General features: G+C 36.3%; 3 protein-coding genes across 8 annotated transcripts; 1 reads left to right on the top strand and 2 right to left on the bottom strand.

The window, feature by feature from the left end:
- Positions 1-1,028: 1,028 nt before the first annotated feature.
- Positions 1,029-12,504, top strand: LOC147534037 (protein ALWAYS EARLY 3-like). Of its 5 annotated transcripts, none has more exons than XM_086645672.1 (21): positions 1,076-1,254; positions 1,356-1,394; positions 2,062-2,191; positions 2,467-2,565; positions 2,819-2,881; positions 4,373-4,450; positions 4,534-4,726; positions 4,804-5,090; positions 5,183-5,513; positions 6,241-6,321; positions 6,474-6,760; positions 7,099-7,161; positions 7,791-8,090; positions 8,182-8,360; positions 8,523-8,805; positions 8,903-9,112; positions 9,455-9,616; positions 10,512-10,655; positions 10,735-10,953; positions 11,404-11,694; positions 12,147-12,504. In XM_086645672.1, exons 3-21 carry the CDS (start codon positions 2,087-2,089, stop codon positions 12,309-12,311), a joined length of 3,540 nt encoding a protein of 1,179 aa, XP_086501798.1. In that variant the 5' UTR covers positions 1,076-1,254; positions 1,356-1,394; positions 2,062-2,086; the 3' UTR covers positions 12,312-12,504. The 5 variants fall into 5 exon arrangements, with proteins under 5 accessions (XP_086501799.1, XP_086501797.1, XP_086501798.1 ...); XM_086645674.1 differs by having other exon boundaries at positions 4,828-5,090; XM_086645673.1 differs by lacking the exon at positions 1,356-1,394 and having other exon boundaries at positions 1,029-1,254; positions 4,828-5,090.
- Positions 12,505-13,478: 974 nt separating this feature from the next.
- Positions 13,479-16,128, bottom strand: LOC147534038 (E3 ubiquitin-protein ligase). Its single transcript, XM_086647354.1, has 5 exons — positions 15,756-16,128; positions 14,363-14,517; positions 14,126-14,184; positions 13,941-14,045; positions 13,479-13,766 (listed from the first exon to the last, which is right to left on the bottom strand). Exons 1-5 carry the CDS (start codon positions 15,848-15,850, stop codon positions 13,749-13,751), a joined length of 432 nt encoding a protein of 143 aa, XP_086503480.1. The 5' UTR covers positions 15,851-16,128; the 3' UTR covers positions 13,479-13,748.
- A 797-nt stretch (positions 16,129-16,925) lies between these two features.
- On the bottom strand, positions 16,926-22,615 carry LOC147534039 (cullin-1-like). 2 transcript variants are annotated; one of them, XM_086647353.1, is made up of 21 exons: positions 22,333-22,565; positions 22,136-22,195; positions 21,413-21,604; positions 21,209-21,308; positions 20,692-20,877; positions 20,460-20,507; positions 20,178-20,381; positions 20,019-20,096; positions 19,820-19,909; positions 19,622-19,702; positions 19,459-19,521; positions 19,341-19,376; positions 19,173-19,259; positions 18,947-19,096; positions 18,813-18,868; positions 18,600-18,720; positions 18,310-18,471; positions 18,078-18,221; positions 17,769-17,987; positions 17,505-17,672; positions 16,926-17,392 (listed from the first exon to the last, which is right to left on the bottom strand). In XM_086647353.1, the coding sequence occupies exons 3-21, from the start codon at positions 21,559-21,561 to the stop codon at positions 17,291-17,293; spliced, it is 2,244 nt and encodes a 747-aa protein (XP_086503479.1). In that variant the 5' UTR covers positions 21,562-21,604; positions 22,136-22,195; positions 22,333-22,565; the 3' UTR covers positions 16,926-17,290. The 2 variants fall into 2 exon arrangements, with proteins under 2 accessions (XP_086503479.1, XP_086503478.1); XM_086647352.1 differs by lacking the exon at positions 22,136-22,195 and having other exon boundaries at positions 22,333-22,615.
- Positions 22,616-23,798: the final 1,183 nt, after the last annotated feature.

A 23,798-nucleotide genomic window follows, 5' to 3' on the forward strand; every position in this document is an offset into this window, starting at 1 on the left:
TTTTGTGTATGCTATCAAATACTCAAAATGTAACGTATCCATCGCTTGGAGGGGGTGTCCTAAAAGAGCCAAAAATGAGTACAATTGCAAGATCCGAAAAGAAAATCTCTTTGTGAAATAAGATGCTCCAATTCCACAAATATATACATATATATTGTTGTCTGTTTTCTATATTTGAACATATTGAGTTGGACTGAAAGGTGAGGCATGGAATGCTCTAGCCGGTTAGTTAATTTTGTGAGTTCAATCTTCGACTAATTTTCATTTATGAACTATCTGATTAAGATCTGACGGTTTTTAGGTTTTTGTAAGCACCAATTTGTCATGTCCTTTCTTTTTTTCTAATCAGATGCTTTAGTTTTCAATTTCTTTTTTGTGTTTTGATACATTAAAACGGAGAGTAAAATCCAATGTGAGAAAGAATGAGAGATAAAGATAGGGAAGAGAGAAATCTATGCGTTCCGCCTTTTAAAAAAAAACCACTGTTTTTGGAATAACAAAAAGATTTTTCAAAAAAAAAAATTATCGAGTGAAGTTATTTATTGTCTTTTTTCTCCCCATCCGCACCACCATTCCTTCTCCACTCCAGTAATGATCACCGACGACCACAGCAGACAACCTTTAGTTTTTTTCTTCACATCTTTCTCTTCTCCTCCCACTGGAACATAGAGAGAGGGAGGAGAAAAGAGAAGTGAATGTTACGAGGATTGAGAGAAGAAAAATATCTGATGTGGGAGGAGAAGAGAAAGAAGAAAGAAAAGAGAAAGGAGAAAGAATGTGTGGAGAAATGGTGGTGGTGGTCGGAAGTGGTAGCCGGAGATAAATGGAATAATAATTAAAGAAAAATCTTATTACTTTGAAAAAATCTGACAAAATCTATATTTTTCATTTAAAATTTTGTACTCCACAAGAAAATCACAAAATTCACAATTTAATTTTAAAGTTTGTACTTCAAAAATAATTTTATTCTTCAAACGGGGGCCTTAAAAAAATGATGACACGAAATAGAAAATAAGGAGAATCCTACGGTAGGATCTCGAGGAAATAAATGGACGTCAATACTGGGACGAACTACGAGAAAGGCGTATTTTGGCAGAAGATTTTCTTCCCTATATATAAATAAGAAACTCAAAGAAATTTTCCCCTTCTACTCATTCAAGTTCTCAATTTTCGCGGTAATGTCCTCAGAACTCTCTTTCTCTCTCTAAAACGATCCGACCTTGAAGAAGAAGAAGAAGAATTATTCTTCGATCGGTAAGCAATCGATCTCCATAAGTATTTCTTCTTTGCTATGGATTTTCACTCAACTGTTTCAATTGATTCAGATCTTCATAACGATTATTAACAATTTACAGGCCTAATAATTCTTTCTGTTCGAAGAGAATTCGCGATAGGTTTGTCTTCGAATTGGTTTAATGTCTCTGGTTTGTATCATCTCTTGCGTTCTGGGTCCGGAATTTCGATAAAAGAAGCATCTTTTTCACTTTTTTACTGACTTGTTTGCTATTTAATGAAGTGATAAGCTTTTCCTTCCGAATTTTATCGTCTCTCTTATGATTATCTGTTTGATCGTGTATTTTGGTTTTCTGGCGGATGGTGATGAATCAGATTTCATCCCTTCTGATTTATTGCGTTATAGAACTTCATGGTGGTTTCATGATTCAGCACACGGGAATTGAATAGATTCTAGATGTTTGTGAGGGCTTAGTGAAGTTGCATTCAGGAGAGCTCCTTCCACATATTATTTAATTATTAAGTCAATTATAAGAAGTATTTTGAAAATTTTGAAGGTTCTTCAATTTTTACTAAGAACTGTTATGATCTGGATGGGTATTGGTATTTGAATTTCTACTTCAAAATTGATGTGGGTATGTGTTTTAAGGGGGAGAGTTTTTGAGAAGACTGTCATGACTCATGAAATGTGTCTTTAATTTGGTTCATAAGGGTGTTCAGGGGACAATCATGGTTGCATGATGAGTTAGATATGTTTTAGGTTTTGAAGTTAGTGATTTGGATGATTTTTTTTCTTCTCTTGGGTGATTTATTTGTTTGTGGCTGCAGCCTGCAGGTAGTTAATAGTTTCTTCATGGCCTCAACAAGAAAATCTAAAACTGTGAATAAGCGGATTTCTAAAGTTAATGAGGACTTTCTTGATAAAGATGGCGTCACTGGCAACAAAAATAAGAACCGAGTGAGTTTTTCCCCCTCTTCTTCCACTAAATTTAATTATCGAAAGTAAAGATTATTCATCATGCAAAATTAAGTTACATGCCATCCATACTGGATCTTTCTCAAAATTCACGAGCAAGTGATGTACCTTTGCTCAAAAGAAAAATGTTAAGCGACTAAATATACTGCAAAATTGCTTTCACTTGTAGTGGCAATGGATATCTGACTTGTTAAATTGTATTTAGTTTCGTGGCATTTTCAGAGTAATGAATTGATTCTTATACATTGAATGTGCAGAAGAGGAAGTTGTCCGACATGTTAGGGTCTCAATGGAGCAAGGACGAGCTTGGGCGCTTCTACGAAGCGTACAGGAAGTATGGGAAGGACTGGAAAAAGGTTTGTCTATTTTATGTGCTTCACAAGTGTATTATATTATTGTTATTAGTGCTATTATTGTCCTTTTCACGGAATTTCTTAGACTGGTGATTTACTTCTTTCAATTATTACTAGCCATGCGTAGCCTTTATCTGAATTGTGTTTTTAGCAATTTTCTAATAATTTTTCTTAATACAGAAACATAGATTAAGTATGTAAAATTAAGTTTTCCTGCTATTTGTATTACTTATTTGTGGTTAAATTGGACTTACAGGTAGCTGTTGCTGTACGTAACAGATCCGTGGAAATGGTGGAGGCCCTTTATAATATGAACAGGGTAAGCATGGTCATTTACCTCTGGATGCTTAGAGTCCCTCAAATAATTGCTTCTAGTTATTCATTAATCTTGAGCATCAGGGTTTTACATTACCACAATTTCCATATTGCGTAATTTAATTGGTGTTTTCTTTTTAGAAGTTAGTATCCGAAATTCCGAATCCCGGGCATACTATTATTATTTACTCACTTCCTGTTTTCGCTTTCTAATTCATTTGTAGATTGGCGTTCATTTCTCAAAATCGTATTCTGCTCAAGGAATTAAATTTCAAAATATTTCGCCCGAAATGTTTAAATCTCCATGCTTACCAAAATTTCCACCGTACCGAAATTTAATTACTTTCTCTTAACAATGCCTTGTCAAGTAATAAATTCGAAATATTTCGGCAGAAGTGACCAAAATATTTTCAGTTCCGCGCCCGTCCAAATTTCCACCGAAACGAAATTCCAGTCCTTGATTTCTGCTACATGAGTTGCTCCACAAATAGCAACTTATTAATGAAAATGCCTTGGAAGATCTTAAATTAACTAAACTAGAAATAAAAAAGCAAATAAAGAGAACTTAGGAAGACCTAAAGAAGATTTTGGAATGAAAGAAGTTTATTGGATATTAGATGACCAAAGGAGTATGGCAGTATGCAAGGACGTACGGACCTTCTTGTACAGGGTTCAGTGAACTCTCTTTGAGCAATAAATAAATCTTGATAATTCTCTATAAGTTGCTACTTAGATATCTGACTTTGACTCGATCTCTGAATTCTGTATTACTTTGAATATTCAGGCTGTTATCTCTTTGGTTGTTAAACCTACTAATAATATTACCAGGGGCACTTACCCATTAATGTAGCTTTCGGCTAGATCGTTTTTTTCTGCTGATGATTCAGTTCACTATAGTGATAATGAAGATCTTGAGAACTTTTGCCCTTTCAGTCTCTGAATCTGAACTTCATTTTCAGGATAATTTCCTGTCCTACATTTTCTTACTTTCGGCGTTCTTTTATCAGAAACTTATTGTACTTGTATTATATTTCTTGTCATTCCTTTCAAGTGATATTTTGTTGGCGCTGAGCATTTATATGGATATAGTTACGATGTTTGCCTTGCATTATGATGATAGTTGTATTGTGCTAATCTGATTTGATCATAATTAATGTTTAAGAAGTCGTCATAATACGGTGTTGTTTAGTTGTTATTGAGTTCAAATCTAAAATTCTAAAAGGTTTTTGATAGAAAGATGCATAAGCAAAAAAAAGCGTACACGTAATTACCCAACACCAAATGTTTTCAGTGGGGTAGATTTAGATGCACTAAATCTTGTTTCGTTTTAGGAAAGATATCTCTGTAAACCTTTATATTGAATTTCCTATTACATGACTAGATGTTTGCACCCTTGGTCGTTGCTTCATGCAAGCAACAGTCTTCTTTTCTTTATGATTTTGTTTTGAACAATTTTTTTTGTTTATGAGTTACAGTTCAGATGTTCATTTTTCAGGCTTACTTATCCCTTCCAGAGGGGACTGCATCTGTAATTGGGTTAATAGCAATGATGACTGACCACTACAATGTTATGGTAAGATAGGTTCAGTTTAACTATTGTTTTTATGCTCTTAGTATGTTCTTACTATGACTCTGAATTTAATTCTAAATGATTAGGAAGGGAGTGAGAGTGAACATGAAAGCAACGACATACCAGGAGTATCCCGGAAGCCACAAAAGCGTGGTCGGGGAAAATCTCAAGTTACCAGCTCGAAAGGAATGGATACAAATGCTCCAGATTTACTGAATTCTCCATCTATTGCATCAAATTTGGGGTGCCTATCTCTATTGAAGAAGAAGCGCTCTGGTGGTAAATTTTCTTACTTCATGTTACACCATTTCATAGAGGCCTCTGGTTTCTTGTGAAGAAGCTTAACTTCTATGTAGGACCTCTATGTGATCTTTTAATAGGTACTCAACCTCGTGCTGTGGGGAAAAGGACACCTCGTGTCCCTGTTTCATATTATGGTAAGCATGATCGAGAGCAGTTTGTTCCATCCAATAAAAGAGTTTCAAAGTCAGATTTAGATGCTCATGATGATGAAGCAGCCCATGGGGTCGTATTAGTACTGGCAGAGGCTTTGCAAAGAGGAAGCTCTCCTCAAGTTTCGCATGCTCCAGTCAGAAGAACAGAGCTCATTAGACCCTCATCTGCTCGGAACAGAACGCAAAAGGTAATAATTCTGCATTTACTGCTGTTCTACTTTCCCCCCAACCTGAGATTCTAAAATCTGAATTAAGACATTTTTGCTTCCATGCAAATCAGCAAATTGGGTCCAAATTGGAAGGTAATTTAGAGAGAAGAGAAGCTGGAAATGGATATTATACCAGAGATTCAAGTTATATGATGGATATTGAAGGTGTTGGTAACGTGGAAGTTAACAAAAGAGGGAAGAAGTTTCACGGCAAGAAGCTGAAAAACCAAGATGTTGAAAACAATCAATTTGATGATGTTAGAGAAGCATGTAGTGGTACAGAAGAAGAACTAAACATAAGTTCTGTCAAGCAAAAAGGTGAAGATGAGGTTAGGGATTCAAAGTATGACTGGTCATCTCCTCGTGGTCAAAGGAAGCGAAGTAGGCCACTTTTATTTGAGGGTAAATTTGTACCTCCCGAATTTTCTTGCTTAATGAAAAGTTTTGGTTTTTCATTTTTCGACATCATTTTAGTCGTTATTATTATTATACTGTTACTGTTACTAGTACGAGGACCATTATTACTGGATGAGAGAATTTTGGTCCTGAAATGGCTATACTGTGTACAGATCCCTTTCTTCATTAATTCAAATTATTTAAGAATATAATAATAACTTTCCTCTAGTAAGTTGGGTTATTTATACAAGCTTTATGCTGGCATTTCATCTGGACTCACCGACATTCTACTTGGAATTGAAATTGAATGCATCCTGAGAAATAAACCAGAAAGCTCAAAAGGTGGAAAATGGGGAAGGAGCACAACTTGTGCGTTATGAATTATATTTGTTAAGGGAAGAGCTGCTAAAGCTTATACACTTCATGAACATTATGTTTCAAGCTGATGTAGGATTAATACAGACACTTCTCTTTCTAACTATTATGTTTCAAGCTGGAGACGACATACCCAACAGAGCACAGTAGTAAGACACATTTGGTCTAACTATTATATTCTCTTTCTAAGTAGATAGAGAATATGAAAACTTCGAAATGATCAAGTATTGCCGAATAACTAGTTTTTTCTCAGTTTGTGCTTTGTGGTATTCTTGTTTATGTGAGGCATCAATGTTAAATATTGTTCTCGTTTTCAGTCTAATTTTATTGTCTGTCTTATGCTTCTATTATTCTGTAGATGAAATCTCTGCAATAGATGCCCTACAAACTTTGGCAGATTTATCTCTGAAGTTGCCTCCAGCATCTACAGTTGAATCTGGTAAGGGCAAAGGATCTTTTGGAACTAGCATACAAGATTTGAGTTGAATTTAATTTTCTTTGTTTTGTTACAATGTGTGTTTTCCTGTATGTGAAAGTTTGGCTATTTCTGCTATATATTTCTAATTCTGTTTCTGCTCTTCTTGTGTTTAGAGTCATCTGTGCAATTCAATGAAGAAAAGAGACCATCTGCTATTGCTGACAAGTCTAGCATACCTGAAATTTCGTCTACAAGTCGCCAACGGGACAAATCTAAAGTCTTAGGGGCTAAAGAGAGGGCACAACATTCTATTAGTGGATTCAATAGATCTGTCATTAAAAATGCTAAACTAGGAAAAGACTCTGCTTCTCACGTTTGTTCTGTTCCGGACGCCAAGAAGCCATCTTCTCAAACCATCACAAAAGTGCCTAAACAGACTCGCAAATCTGTAGAAACAATGGTAAGAATTAGTACCAGAAAGTTCAAACTTAGAGGGTGTATGTCTTCTCAGAACTTGTTAGTTATAGCACTTGAGTTTTTCTTATAAGGGCAAGCTATTAGTGTTTCAACGATATAAATGGCATCGAAAAAGAAAAATTGTATATGTACGGTTCTTTGTATTCATAAGGATTGTGGACAGGGAAAAAATTAGATTTTTGCACTTATCAACTGTAAATACGGACACCCTCTTAGAATTCTCAATGTTTTTTTTTTTTCTTCTCAGAGGATTTTGATATTTGTCTGTCTCTTTTCCCAAGTAGCTCATTACCTGATGATGGTAATATGTTTGTTTACCAGTCGCAGAGTCAAAGAAATGAAGCACCTACAAACTCTCTTCTGGGTGAACCTCAGAACACTGAGGTATGTGAAATTTATGTACTGTCTTGAAGTTTTCGCGGTAAAGTTATATGCCTGATGCTTCAATATCTCACGTAAAATCGTAAACAGATATGCAATAGCTATTTACTTTGGTAAGGATAAATAAATTCTCCCGGAAGAAATATTTCATGATCTTGAATGTACTAATAAAAATTATATCCAATTCAATTTAAAGAGTTTCATGGCTTCTAGCCTTTTGTTTATTGGAGAACAACCCTCTCCTATGCAATTAAAACATAACTAATATTTACTTAGTTGATAATTTAGAAAGCAATATCCTTCGTTCATGGAATTAATAAAAATAAAATATGAGAAAAATAAAATAATGTGAACGCTGCCCACACAAGTAGGCTGGGAAGTCTGATTGCAGCCTACAGATGCTCGCTCCAGTTCTCATCTCACTGGAAGCCTTTATGGTCAATTGGTTATCTAGTTACAGAAAGGATAGATGATGTGTGTTTATACATTCACAACAATATTTCAATTCGTGGTACAACGGTAAGATGTCAACAATCAGAGTTAGCTACTTATGGTGGTGCACTGGTACTTTCTTTATTGTTAAATATCTTTACCATTTCTGCAACTCAAAGTCCTTCCTACGTTTCCTTTAGGTCTTACCAGAAGATGGAAAGAAATTGGCGGTTAACGCTAAACAAGTTGGGGCACCTGATTTCCTTCTCAAACAAGGGAAATTGTTCGGACCTTCTGATCGATCATCTCCAATTGCTGATGCACTAATACCAGGGACTGCAACTTCATCAGTTGGACTGTCTGTAAACCAGGTTAACTTACCAACTAAACTTCGAAGTAGGCGTAAGACGGCGGTACAAAAAGCATTGGTCCATAAGGAAGTGAATGCTCCTGAAAAGATTAGCAAAAGTTCACTCGACAGCAGGACACTTGATGTTAAGGTTAGTAGGGTTGGAGGCACATTATCTGGAATTTGTATAAGCTTGTCTTTTTGAAGATTAACTGTATTGGCTTATTTCTAATATAATGTAGGAAAAGCTTTCTCGCTGCCTATCATCCCAAATGCTTCGAAGATGGTGTGCTTATGAGTGGTTTTATAGTGCTATCGATTACCCATGGTTTGCTAGGAAGGAATTTGTTGAATACATGAATCATGTTGGTTTAGGCAAAGTTTCAACATTAACTCGTGTTGAGTGGGGTGTGATAAGGAGGTATTTTTCTAGTTGACTCTAACTTATAAGTGTTCTACTTAGAGATGTAACATGTTTGTTCTTGTAGTACTCACTCATTGGTAGGTTACAGTTTTGAAGCGTTCATTCCATTTACAGATACCACACATTATTCTTCATATAACAGTTGTGTTTTTTATGCAGTTCACTTGGCAAACCTCGGAGGTTATCCCAACAGTTCCTACGTGAAGAAAAAGAGAAACTTGAGCATTATCGTGAATCAGTTAGAACACATTATACTGAATTAAAGACCGGTATTAGGGAGGGACTCCCAACAGATCTAGCTCGACCTTTATCAGTCGGACAACGTGTTATTGCATGTCATCCCAGGACAAGGGACTTCTATGATGGAAGTGTATTAACAGTTTACCGTAACAGGTGCAGGATTCAGTTTGACAGGGCTGAGTTAGGAGTTGAGTTTGTGATGGTAATGTTGTGTTGAACTTTCTGATGTGATCTATCTTGCCCGTTGTTCCTATCATTTAAGTGATATATGTTTTGGATTCTATGGGTTCTCCTAACAGGATATTGATTGCATGCCCTTAAACCCATTGGAAAATATTCCTGAAGCTCTGAAAAGGCAGAATACAACTGCGGACAGATCATGTGAGAACATTAACGAGCCCAGATTGTCTAACCCTTCTAAAGATTGGAAAACTGGGGGATATATCGCTGATAGTATATCCCAAATATCGTCACCTCATCCGTTGAATACTTTGCTAATGCAGGCAAAGGTATGTAGTGTCTGTCATTTTAAATCTACAACTGATTCTTATGGAGAATCTGAGTCCCCGTGAAGCTGTTTAATTTAGTGTGATTATCAACTTTACCTCTTTCGATTATCAAGTGATTGCAGATTACTTTGTATATATTGAATAGTTGATTACACTTCAAGAAATTTTGGTGTTTTCTCATCTCAAATATGATGCGATACTATTTTACTTGCCTAACAGAAAAATGATGTTAGATTGAGATCACTTGGAATGTTTTGGTTATGATGTAAAACAGAAGTTTAGAAGTCAAGTGTTGTTGTACTTGTGATTGTGAAAATTTTAAACTGGAACCGTTATGAACAGGGAGACACAGTCGATGGCATCTCACAAGCTAAAGCTGCAGCAAATGAAATATGCAATGCACAGAAAGAAGCATATACTCAACCTTGTACTCTGGCACAGATACAAGCAAGGGAAGCTGATGTACGAGCCCTTTCAGAGTTGACTCGTGCTCTGGAGAAAAAGGTTTTCACTATGATACCTAAATTTATCTTTCCATTAAGGAATCACATACTTCCACTTATTATTGATTGGACCTGGTTGCTTCTCTCAAACTTGTATGGCAATCTTCATCCAGAATTGTGGAAGAGTCCACAAGTAGTTCTCATGTTTCATTGGATGTTTTGCATGATGTTCGGACTTCATCTAAATTCATCTTTTCACTGGTTATCAAATCATTTTCAAGTGGATTTTATGCACTCATGTAGGAAAGCTTTTGTACATAATCTAATAGATGTGTAAATGTACTCATATGTTTATACCAATTTACGTATGCTGGAGCTGATCCAAGTAGGTTTTATTTGTAGGTAGGAGTTAGGAGCCAAGTAGTTGATATCGCTGTATATCCGACGTCACCTACTAGTGGATGCAATGCATCAAATCTGGATAATATTGAATAGGGTTGATTGCATTGACCTATTTCTCTTGTCCTGCTGAGACTGGAAGAGAAACAGAAATGACCTAACTTTCCAGATTCTTAAATATATTCTTTTTAAATATATATTTTAGAATATGAATAAAAGAAAATAGCTCTATTTTAGATGGACCAGTATGATGGTGGCTTTCATGTATCCTCCTCAGAACAGTGTGCACAAATCACCCACCAAATCTCCTGATTTAGCTTAACCCCTCAAATATATCTGTCACACTTTAATAAATCAATATTCTGACATTTCTTTGATGGTATTATCTGAGATGGACTCTTACCAATTGCTTAGCTTAGAAGTGCACACGTAAGTCTTTAATACCACTTAAAGGGTGAATTTAACAAGTGATGCAATAAAAAAGAGTGTTTTGCCTTCATTGAGATTTCATGCTCCTTCATTTGACATGTTTATTATGCTTACCGCAACATTTTTAGGAAGCTCTTGTACGGGAGTTGCGGCGCATGAATGATGAAGTATACCAAAATCAAACGGATGGAGATAGCTCTCTCAAGGACTGCGACCCCTTCAAAAGGCAATATGCAACGGTTTTCATACAGCTCAAGGAAACAAATGACCAGGCATGTGGCTTTCCTGCACTTTTTTTTTTTTCATGTATGCCTTTCATAAATAACATGTGTTAGCTTTCTTCTGTTTTAGGTTTCCTCTGCTTTACTATGTTTGAGGCAACAAAATACATATCAAGGAAATTCTACACCACCCTTGTTAAAACCAAAGGTGGGGTCAGGTGCTCCTGTCGAGACAATTGATGAGGTTGATCAATCCGCTTTTCTGTCACAAGAATCAGGGTCACATGTAACTGAAATTCTTGAAAGAACAGGTTCGAGAGCGCAGATGCTGGTATCAACAGCTGTGCAGGTAAATCGCCTATTTTATTCCTTATCTGTCCCTTTGTTGTGTGAATAATATATTACTTGTATGAAGTGTCTACAGTAAAATCAGATCTTATAAGAGAATTTTCTTTCCTTTTGGTTCGAACTTGTTTTTATCCATTGGAGATGAAGATTTTTTTGTAGAACCAGTCTCGATAGAAAAGATAAAATCATGCAAAAACTCATAACTAATCTTAACACTAATCAGATTTCAGATTAATAGAACAGGGCAAACATAATGTGGCTTGTATATTTACTAAAAAAAGAAAAGCATTTATTAGTTTTGGTTGTTATAAAATTTAACTGATGTAGTTTTGGGATGGTCATATTATAGATTCGACCTAGGTCAATTATGGTACTCAGCTGAATATATTCATCGTCTCTTGTATTTCTACTTATTCTTAGTTTGCCTTTGAATTCTGTTTTCACTTCTCAGACGCTATCTTCTCTGGAGGAAGGAGAGGATGTTCTTTTAAGCCTCAATGAGGCTGTAGGAGCGATTAATCATCATAACGCAACAGATTCTGGCATATCAACTTTAATATCTTCTATATCTGCTGACCGAGTCAATGTCAGTTTCCCTCAAAATGATTCTGCAAATTCCTCACAGCCAACCAATGCAGCGACTGTAAATGGCACGGACCATGACAATATCTTAGATAAAATTGAAGTTTATACGCCGAAAGCGCTTATCTCATCTTGTGTTGCTACTATGCTCATGGTGCTGGTAAAGTGTACCTTCTCTCTCTTAGCTAGTTTTTGAAAAATTACTATAACGGAAATAACAGTTGTGTTTTTAGGTAACTGCCCTCAAACTTTAATCTTTACCTTTTTCGTTATGTTAAAAAATCTGTTTTTTCATGTGGCCGGCACCATTACACCAACCTTATCTTTGCAATTCCAACTGTTTTTTCATGAAGTATCCATTTTTATTACCGTTTGTCCGGTACAACTGTTTTTTTCACTTTAGAACCATTGATATTCAATACTTCGTTTGATAAAAAATCGTTATATCAATTGTTTCCTATGTTGTAACTGTACCGCCCCGAACCATTAAGCATCCACTATATAGTCCTCTAAACATTGTATGCAGAATCTTTTCTCTATATCACTTCTACATAGTACCGTTCAATTTTAATCGAAGTTATTAACACCTGATATGAACCTCAAAATACACAGAGATGCTTGGATAGACAGCACCCACCGGCAGAGATAGCTCAAATTATAGACTCGGCGTTTACAAGAATGCAGCCTTATTGCTCTCCGAGCCTGTCTGTATACAGAGAGATAGAGATGTGCATGGGGATTATGAGAAACCAAATACTAGCAAGAACACCGACTTAAAAAACGATATCCTGGAGCATATTAAAGCGGGATCTTATTATATGTTGTTCTGTAAATATGCAGCACTAGTAAATTCGGCTTGATCCTATTTTCGGTTCTTTTTCTTATTATTATTTTGTGCTCATACTCTGACAGCAAACTGAGGTTTGACACATTAGTGATATTTGAAATAAGAGATTTCAATCTTACCCTACTGGATTACTTCTGGTAGTTTATTTCGTATTTATATAAACAGATACATACACTTATATGGGCGCAAAAACTATGCGACAGGAACACCCCACTGTGTTTGAGGGGGTCCCCCGTCCATTCCTGCACTGGATTTTCCTCAACAACCATGATAGTGTGCTCGATTGTTTGGTTCAATTTTGCACCGACGTTCGGGCGTGGACGTTCACGATTTAGAGGGAGAAACAAAAATGGAACAGGCAATCTCGCAGAGAAACATTTTTCCCTTTTCTAATGGAAATTGGGTATCCTTTGTATATGTTAAATGTTGGGCAGGCCTTTCGCCTGAAGTATTCAATTCAGAAGTATTTCCTTCCTATACTATCTCCCTTGTCGGAAAGCAGTTGTACCTAGATGACTTAGGTTTTCTCCATCCCTTTCTTCTTCCTCTTCACCGCCATAATCTCCATCGATAACTATCATCATCTCCGTCACAACCACCATCTGACTATCATTTCCATCACTCTCTCTAGTCACCACTCTTCGCTTCCTCGGAGACTCGTCTCTCATTCCTCTCTCCCTCGGAGGCTGCAATGCATATATCATGAAAGCAATCGAGTCCAAGCAACAAGTTCGAAATTAGGTTAAGGAGTTTCAAGTCTTAAACCTCAAATGATTCTTGGTTGCTTAAAGCATCTCTACTGTAACACTCAAAACTTTAAGTGCGGATTTTTATTTTCCCCACCTAGGAACGAGAACCTCAATTAAAACTTGACGCATGGAATGATTATAGATTGTTATGCATTGGAGATGCTCTATGACAATGCTCCTTTTATCACTTAAAAAGGAGTTAAATGGGTCGTACATTTTTAGTAACACAACGGGAAACCTCGAAAAAGCCTTTAACACAACTATTTATATATCAGCATACAAGTAGTAGTAGTAGTATTTATATGTTTTAGGTCTATTCACCATTGAAGAGAAGAAGAAAAAGGAGCATGAAGAAATTTGCTTCTAAATTTTAGCAATTTCAATAAAATGTCAGCCTACAAGGTGATTGAAGAATGCTACTGGTCCACATAACTTGTTTTACAGTTTCATGACTTCCATCAAGCAATCAATATCGTTACATATCTCAGTGAAACACAAAATTATATGCCCTTTCCCCTGCTTCTCGCGATTTGTCTAGTCTATGTTCAATTCGGTAGATATGAGAAGGGGATTTGCTAACTCTGAAAATGAAATCGTCATTTCACGTTTTTCTGCTCATTAGGGGCTTCCCATTATCTGCATAGGAAGGAAACACAATCAAAATAAGGATCATATAAGAAACACAGGTTTAAGTAAAGTAAACAAAATTGGTGAGTGTTGTTGATACTAGACTCGAAGATTTTAACAGCCTTCGTTCCATATCTGAAGAATGCTATACTAAGTAAAACTAAGCTCTAGTATAGAAGATACCTTCTTTATGTTTTTCTTCTTCTTCTTCTTAAGCTTTTGTTCTTTGGATTTGAGTTTTTTAGCTTTATCTTTCTTTTTGCCTTTACGATCTTTTTCACTATAATCCTGCAAGATATCAAACTATAAGAACAAACAAAACACCGGCTCCTGAAATAATAACTACAATAAATGCTTAACTATAGTACCTCGGAGTCAGCAAAGGAAACAACGTGTCGAACTACTTTCATCGAACTTGAAGTCCCACCTAAAAAAGTAGATGAAAGTGGAACTATCAGAGACTAAATCTTCCATTACCATCTTCTGTTGAGTGAAAAATGTAGATTTGAAATAGTAAAAAGAATAAGCTCCCATATCATCAAAGTGACTGCCAATATAGAGTAGAAAAACAATTGAACCGTGAAAAATAAGAAACATGTGATTACTAGCATTTACTGTGTCTTTAGCATTTTTGACAGCGCGTTCAAGAAGATCTGGATCGATTGAAGCCAATCCATCAGGCTCTTGCAGTTTTCTTTCGAGAAACTTGGCCAAAGCAGCAGCTTTATTTGTAGCTATAGGTCCACCTGGGTGTGCAAGCCTAATAAAATACAAACAAAGAATTGCACGTTTGGTCAAAAAAGCAACAGGACTACATAAGCTCAAATGAGAATTTCTCTTCTAACTAAGGAAAATATTATTTTAGGTGTTCTTTCTGGTGCGAAGTCCAAACCTTGAGAGAGGAAGAACAGTCCAATTAGAACAGACGATACTAGCAGAGGGCCGAGTTTTTATACGTATAAATAGTAAAATATGATAAGGCAAAGCTAATGATTCACGATCAAAATCTACTTAGCTAACCTTGGTAGAGGCAGAATGACAGATTTATATCATAGGGGTGGTTTATATAGGTTACCATAAGGGATGACTGACCGTATAATTAGTTTAACAACGATAAATTTGAATTCATTAGTGCCACTTGAACACATGACTAGCGGAATCAACTGGCATGATTGGCTTGGGATCCACTACCCCACGGTTCTGATCCCGAGTATAGGCTCGAGTCCATATCAGCTCAGCGTCGTTTCAGGATTGGTTGCCTTTCAGGATTGCTTTTAAAGTTGATACACAAATAGTGTGTTTATACCAATTCTAGCAGCTGCTCTGTGAGAGGGAAATCCTTGACTCAGGGGGTCGCCATTAAAACGGCTCGGTTGACCCACTATCCCAATCCAACACACGAGTTACTCTAGTTGATCATGTGGTCCTAATTATCTGTTCAACCCCAACCATGATGCATAACTTCATTTTACGATATTGGTTCAATATCACCGAGCTTGAATTTTGTTCACATTTTTTAGAGATAACCAAGTTCTAATCGGTTCTTTAGACGATGATAGACTGACTACACATGAGCTCCTAATCTAACAATATCATTTGAACAATACATTCTCTGGGATTTAGTTAATTGTTGATCTCATATAATTTTTCTTTTTCGAAAATTTGGGAAAACAAATATGAAATTCAAATTAAACAGTAAGGAAAGAAAATTGAAAAGAAGTAACAGCTTTCACTCATCAATTAACAGGCCAAAAATTATGTAATCTGAGCATGAAAGATTTAAGTTTTGATGAAAACCCTCAGACTAGAATTAAATGAATTTTGAACAAGAATCAAAAAGGTTATTATTAGAACAAGTGGAGGGTATGTACATTGAATCATCTAGTCATATACTCATATGGTAGCGTTAGAATGAGAAGTGGAAAAGAAGAAAAATGAAGATAAACCCTAGAAACTTTGAACTTCAATAACGAGGGTTGGGGAAACCCTAAGACTAACCTGGGTTGGGTCCGTGCAGGAGGAAGAGGAGCAAATTTGCTTCCCCGCAGAGCTCGACGTTCATCCTCCGTCAAATTCTCCACATCTTTCACCATCTCTCTCTCTCTCTCTCTCTCTACCGTCTTTCTTTCTTGCTCAAGAAACAAACAAACTTGTCGTGGTCTGAGATCTTAAAATTATGAACCACCTGCGGCGGCCGGCGGGAAGCACATGGATCTCTTTATCGGGGTTAGTGGTTTGGGGCATCCAATTTTGGTTAGGGCATCATGAAAATCAATCACATTTGGCTCCAACGTATTAAGACAACCTAATTAAATTAAGATATTTACATTTTACTCCTAATCTTCGTCTCCGCTACCTTCAACCATCACCATTTTTCTCCCTCTCGTCCTCACTCTCTTTATCGTTTCCTTTCTTTCCTCTACTTCCTCTCAAACTCAAAAATTCACTTTCAGGTGAAGATAAAGGTTTTCGTGGCGCATCCACCTTTATCTGATGAGCCAGATCGATCCCTCTTCTTAGAAGATAGATTCGTTTAGGGTGTCAAGTGAAACCTCGTGGAGGGGTTCACATGAAACCTTAAAACTCTGAAGTTTAAGCTCTCGATCAAAGGTTCTACAACCATCACTTGAATAAGCTTGTGGGAGTCCACAAACCTCTCACGAGATGTTTGTGATTGGGCACGAGACTTTTTGTGGTCGATTTTGTGGTCGACCATGAACTTCCTCGATTGATAACCTTCAATTAAGGGTTTGAAAAGGAAATTTAAACATTCTTGTCTTTAGGAAAAATGGAATAATTTTGTTTTCCATGTTTGGACTTTTATATTTTTGATAAAAGGACTTTTGGTGTCATCTGTCATCATACATACAGTTTTCCTTTCCTCCTGGTTTTGAGCTTAAAAAGAAGGAATTTTAGGCATAGTTGTAACTCAAATGTGATCGTACTACCTTCGTGCACCTCTGTTGAAGTCATGATTTTATCTTGCAATTTAAATCGAAATAATATGATGGGTAATTTTATCGAACATTGATTTCTCTCCCATATGAAAAAGGTGAGTTATCTATCTCGGGCCAACAAGAACATCGCAGCATTCACAGAACATAAAATCATAAGAGAACAAGCTCAAGTTAGTACTTTTGAAGAAGAGAAGAAGAGAAAACAATAACAGATCAAAACTAAACCCTTTCTAATATAAACCTGTACTGAGACCAACTATATTACATTTTTTGTAGTATTTTGAAGTTGGCATTAGAAAGTTAGTCGAACAATAGAACTATGTAAAAATATTAAACTCTATATAGCACTACTAATGATAAAATCTAGTTCAGAACCACCTTTTCTTTTTATATTCCCAATACCTCAAAAAAAAAAAAAACCCTCTCAGATCTTAGGTTTACTCGATGGTGCATATAAACTCTGTAATATAAACAAAACCTTTCGCTGTTGTCGAATTTCAACTTCTAGCATAAATGTTGTTAATGAATATCATCTTTTACCAGGTAGCCAGCTTGAATGAGAAACCCATAATAGAATCAGGCTAGGTACTTGAACAAATTAGGGTTTTCCAAATCTCTCTCCAAATAATCCCGGGTGATAAGATCTTCTATCCGCTTCTTGATAGTTCTTATATCAGGCTGTGTCAATACATTGTTAAGTTGAAGGTCATAAGTTAGCATCAAATTAGAGGAAGAAAGGGTTTTGTTTAATCATTTTATGAACGAAATGAAATATGAAAATTAATGATACCTTAAACATTCGGCTTAGTTGCTCAACACATTCCATTACCAGCTGTTGGTAACCCAGAACTTTACGACTCTTCATTATCCGAACAACTGAAGCGTCAATTGCATATCTCCTGTCCTTGTCAACATCTTCAATCACTTTCTTCTTTTCATCCACAGGAGGCAAAGGAATCTGAACAATCATAAATATAAATCTCCAGTCAAGAACAATGACATTGTAACAACTATTTGAAACATAATTAGGAAGGGGTGAAATTTATCTGCAAACCTTGATCCTCCTCATTTTGTCAGTAAATTTGGAATTGAATTCGAAATAGTCGGTTGGGGAGATTGTCTTAGTGTTTGGTTCTTTCTTAAGGATCTTGTACTTGGCACAGGAAAGGGAATGAAGCAGTCTAACAACATCTTCTTGAGTCAAGTTTAATTGTGTAACAATTTCTGAAAAATTCAGTCTGTCTGAAGTATTGAATAACATCAGCAAGGCAGCCTGTACACACATAACCCTTGTATTGATTAATCCAACCAATTTGATACCCACATAACCACGTAGATAAAAGTCTTAGAAATAAATACGTACCTGATAAGTTGTCACAATCATTTCAATGTTTTTCGATTCAAACTTGCCGTTGACATTGCAAGTCCCCAACGAATATATCCATGTAAGTTTCCTGTGGTTTGTTCTTGTTTGATAGAATTCCTTGAAAGCCTCCACGCATTTAATCTGAAACAATGCACAAACGAGTTCACAATCAAAGAAAAGAGATAGGATTTAATGGTTGAAGGGCAAAAAGTTAGGTTTTAATAGTTACCATCTCTTGAGGTAAGTTCAAATCATTCGATTTATAACTTGGCCAGAATCCGGTAGTAAGGACAGTAACTGACAGATCAACGCCAGGATGAGCATGAGCGTTAGAGCGTACGTACTCCTCAAAGTTGGTTTGGTGTTCCCTTGCCAGTGTCAAATCAGTAATCTGAAAGAATGGAAACATACCAAATCATAAAGCTCAATTATCCCAGTGATAATATACATATATGTGAATATGTCTGTATGTGCGTCGGTGTGGGTGCATAGACTAGTGAAATAGTTTTTTATTTTTACCATGCCCTCCATTTTTGAGGTAAACTGCCCACCGCACTGTTGCTTCAATTTCATCAAAATACTTCTCTCGTGATCATCGTTTGCACTCCTGTCAAACAGAAGACGTCGAGCTAGTTTTTTCCTGCCAACAGACACAAGAAGGAACAGATAATTAACATCAGATATTTTTAACATTTTGTCAAAAGTACGACGAAACTATCACAAAGAACTTACCTGTAGAATTCAGCGAAAAGATCTTTATCGTTAATATAGGCAAGCAATTTTACAACCTAAGAAATATAGGAGAGTCAGCATCACAGCACAATCAGGCAAGGGACGGTGCAAATAGACAGTATAAGATGGTCTACCTTATCAAGTATTTCCTCAATGGCTTCATCGCTCAGTTTGTCACTTCCACCCTTCTTAAGGATGTTATCACAGTAAGTAGCCAACAGTTCTGCGCTTGTACTACCAGCAATAGCCTTGTTGCAGAAGACCTCAAATGCCTCTTTGAGCGCCTATACAGAAAAGTTGGAAGTAAGAATAGGCAAATGATGAAAAGCATTCGACTACGAAATAATTTTTAGTATAGACCTTGTGGAAAAGAGTGTGGCTCCCAAAGCAATCACCGACGTATTTCAAATATTTGTCATGCAGCTCGATTAATTTTCTAACAAAAACCTGAAAAATCAGAAGATCAATTAGTTTCAAAATTTCGGAACTACTTTATGGAACTCGGGAAGTACAGATTCTAAGATTTACCTGTTCTTGCGAACCAACCACATCCTTTTTTTCTGCCTGTGGAATATATAAGTTTTAGTCAGATTAAAATTAGACCAAGCACGAAGCATGCTTATTTGGAAAAACAACAAGAGCAAACCTTTGTATTAGTTGCAGCATCTTCAGCTTGTTTGACTAATGATGTACCCTCATCAGTAACATGCTGATAAAAAATAGAGAACATGAGAATCCTAAACGTGGGTTGCTAAATTATAGCTCTCTTTACTTATAAGGAGGTAACAGTTGAGTAGAGAATTACTGACCTGTTTAAATATACTAGAAACGGGTTCTAAGCCTTGAGGTATTTTAGAGTAGAGCTTAAACATCCTTGAGAGATCCTCAACCTAGCATAAATTATAAATAGGCCCGGATTCATTCTCAGAAAGTCAAAATAAGCTATACTTTTCAAATGGAGAACTAGAAAAATTCCTTAAGTGCATCATCTTTGTTCTGATACTTACCTTGTCATCTCTAAGCAACACACGGCAACCAGAGTGTTCCTTTTCAAGCAGTGGACCAGCATGTGCAGACAATAACTTCTCTTGAACTTTCTGCAAGGATAATATGATCAATCAATAGAGCAGATTCAGAGAATGGCAAATCATAATCAAGAGTGTAAACACGACCATGTAGCAGAAAATTGATTAAAACAGGAAATACCTCCAACAACTTCTGTTCACTGTTTGCATGCAAATAATGCGTCACTCGCTCCTTCTCTCTTTTCAAGCACTCTTCAGCCTAAGATTGGCTCAGTCACAATTAATATTCTTAAGATTTTGAATAAAACAAAATTTAATCATACCATAGAGCACTATATACCTTTAGCATGTACTCTGGACACGAATCTTCTTCGATCCAGTTGGAAGACTTTCGAGAATAATAAGCATCTGTATCATCAAGCATGGCCTTCTCAAAATCCTTTTCATAACAATCCAATTTCCCCATGCCCATATCAACAAAAATATCCAAAATATTCTTCAGCAAAACTCGATCAATTTGCTCGCCTTCACGCTCTTGATCAATCTGATTCACAAATTTATAGTTCATTGAAATAAGTAGAGAAGGAATGCAGTTAAAATCCTATACAATGTCTGAACATACCAGCGAGATGACAGCATTTCTAGCTTTCTTCTTGATTTTATCATAGACCTGAATTCAACAATAATAAAGATTTATCACAATAAATTTTAGAGAAAAATAACATGCACGGGTCAAACAAGGAATGGGGACATCATGTTGTCTTTCAGCAACAGCATGACAATTGAATATAGACAAGTTATTTTCTGAAGATAAATAGGAAAAACAATGAGAAGGGCAAGACTTCTTCACGTACCAGATCCTTGAAGCAATTATTTCCAACATCATTTAGTTTTGGAAGTGATCTCCGAGCAATGAAGTAGCGATCAAGATAAAAGAAAAATCGTGAAAGCCACCTGACCATAACCTTATGATTCATCCACCTCTTCCTAAGCTCTCCCAACATAAACTCATCATGCTTGTCTCTCAAGGACGGCAAGACCTATATAATTCATATTGTGAGTATACACAATCAAAGCTAACCAAACATGTCCTATGTTCATCGATGTAAAGCAAGAAATCCACAAAAGAAACATTGTAGGTTTGTAACGTATAGATATTCTTAGTAGAAACATGACAAGTTGAAGAAGCTATCAATGTTTTATTTGCGGATTACAATTTTATAATCTTTCAAGAAATAGATAAAAATTACTATGTAATATTTTGACGGGATATAGAGAAAAATTATAAATATAAGAACATGTCAATTAGGTATCTATTATGAGATAAAAAGACGCGTAATCGTCAGATGAAAAAGGAGGAATTTAGCGCACCATGGAACTTATATAGTCTCCAATCGCCTCCTTGTATTTGTCGTAAAGCTGTTGGGAGTAGTCATAAGGGGGTTTCTGAGTGCACATGTTATAAATGGTTCTGTTATCAAAGTAAAGGAAACAAAAATTTAGTATAAGAAATCAAGAAAATAGTTGAACTCTCAGAAACCCAAAGAAACCACTACAAAGTGTATAAAGGATTACGTGTATAGCATCATATATTCTTCTGAGCTGAATTGCGTCTCAGGGACACCTTCAAGAATGTTAGTCAGCTTTCTAATCCCCCTGGTCATGTATTCCCAACCTTCGCTTAACTCAATCAGCTTAACATGTTTTTCATTCCTCATCATCATGTTGACTTCACCCAAAATCAAAGTGCCCAAATATCTGATGATTCTGAATAACACAAATACAATTACAAAAACTGAATAATATAATCAAGAAGTAACCTATAGTTCTATAATACAATATTTTCATAAAAAAAAACCCTAATAAACAACAGAACTACAAAACAGTAAAATAGAACTCTGAAATTCCAAACAAGAAAAAGTAAGCTACAGAAATTTTTCTATCTATTATCAAGCAATGAATAAAATCCATAAAGTAAGTTTATAATCAAAATTTTCATAAAGAAACCCTAATAAACAACAGAAACTACAGACCAGTAATCTAGAAGTCCCACATTAAATCAAACAAGAAAAAAATCAAGCTACAAAAATTTAATATCTATCATCAAGAATGAATAAAATCCATAAAGTAAGTTTATAATCAAAATTTTCATTACAAAAAAACCTAATAAACAACATAAACTACAGAACAGTAACCTAGAACTCCCACATTGAATCAAACAAGAAAGATTAAGCTACAGAAATTTACTATCTATCATCAATCAAAGAAAAAATCCATAAAGCAATAGTAACTGGTTACCTAAAAGAAAGAGTTTAAATCAGAATGATCTAACTTCTACGAGATGAAGTTATATCTAACCTAATAAAAAATCAGAATCGAAATCAGCAGATGAAACACTAACCAGTATAGGAATTTGGAAGTAGAAAAGCAAGACGAAACAATTGAAGAACTATTATAGAGGTTTATGAGAGATTTATAGTAGTAGATGAATATACCTGGATAGCGAGCGTAAAACCCTAACCGAATAGAAACCCTAAACCTAGATGAAGAAGGAGAAAAAACGGTGGGAGGTGAAGAAGGGACGATTCTTTGAAATTGTCAGAAACTTCTTCCCACCAATTACTTGTTTATAAAGGAAAAAAACTTCTAAAGAGAGAGTCCTACCAGCACAAAAATCGTTCCCTACCCCTCCTAGACTCTCACGGACTAGAATAAGTGACGTGGTCTTAATCAAATACTTAAACTTCACGCCAACTATAATCTGATGGTTGTCGAACCAAAAAATAAAGCTGGAGGGTTGGCCTTGTTTTGGACTAAGGAATATGAGGTCACTACTATTCATGTTAATGACAATATGATCCACACGAGATGCACCCATAACGATCATGGTAATAGCTTTGTCCTGACGGGCTTCTATGGGAGCCCCTATAGGAAAAACCGTATGTCCCCTTGGATATCCCTGGATTCTCAAAAGATTGATCCTTCTATCCCATGAGTTGTCATAGGTGACCTTAACACCATTTTACACCCTTCGGAAAAAGAGGGTGGTCGTCAGGATATTACTAGCCATGTCACTAAAATTAACCAGATGATTAGTAACCTTGGTCTCAGAGACGCGGGCTTTAAGGGCACCACCTTCACGTGGACCAATAGACAATTTCATGGCAATCTCATTAAAGAGAGGTTAGACAGAGCCCTCACTAACCACTCCTGGCTGATGGATTTTCCTTCTTCCCTTGTTACTCATCTGCCCGGTGTGGGCTCGGATCATATTCCTATCCTCCTTACCACCTCTTCTAGTACTAATCTGGGAAAGCGCCCTTTTAAATTCATTCGTACTTGGATGTCCCACCCGGAGTGTGGTGAATTCATCAAAGATCATTGGTCACCCATCCCCCAACCTATCCAACCCAAGCTTAACAACTTAGCTATCAACCTGGCTAGGTGGAATAAGCAGGTTTTTGGTCACCTTGATACCAGAATTCGCCACCTTACTGAGGCCATTCAACAGGCGGCCAGTGGACAGGATCTTCATGATTCATATCTGCTCCTGGAGGAAGCCTATACTCAGCTTGAGAGTCTTTGGAAAGAGAAGTCTAGAAACGATAATATAAAGCTTGGTGATCAAAACACCAAGTTTTTCCATGCCAAAGCGATAAATCGTAATCGCAAGAACCGCATCACTGCTATTAAAGACACCAATGGCTCTTGGGTTCAGGAGGACCTGAATATTGCGAACATCTTTTCTACTAATCTCCGTGGGATTTCTACCACTACTGATCCGGACATTTCCGAAGAATTACTTGATCTTTTCTCTAGGCAAATTCAAGACTCTTCCAATCTTGCTCTTATTAGTATTCCTTCGGAACAGGAGATTTATGCCTCTGTGAAGTCCCTTAAAGCTGATTCGGCTCCTGGACCGGATGGTTTCCCTCCTCTTTTCTATCAGGCTAACTGGGAC

The sequence above is a fragment of the Eschscholzia californica genome, unplaced genomic scaffold, assembly GCF_041429995.1.
Source record: "Eschscholzia californica isolate CP2 unplaced genomic scaffold, dmEscCali1.0.p SCAF_6, whole genome shotgun sequence".
Lineage (NCBI taxonomy): Eukaryota > Viridiplantae > Streptophyta > Magnoliopsida > Ranunculales > Papaveraceae > Eschscholzia > Eschscholzia californica.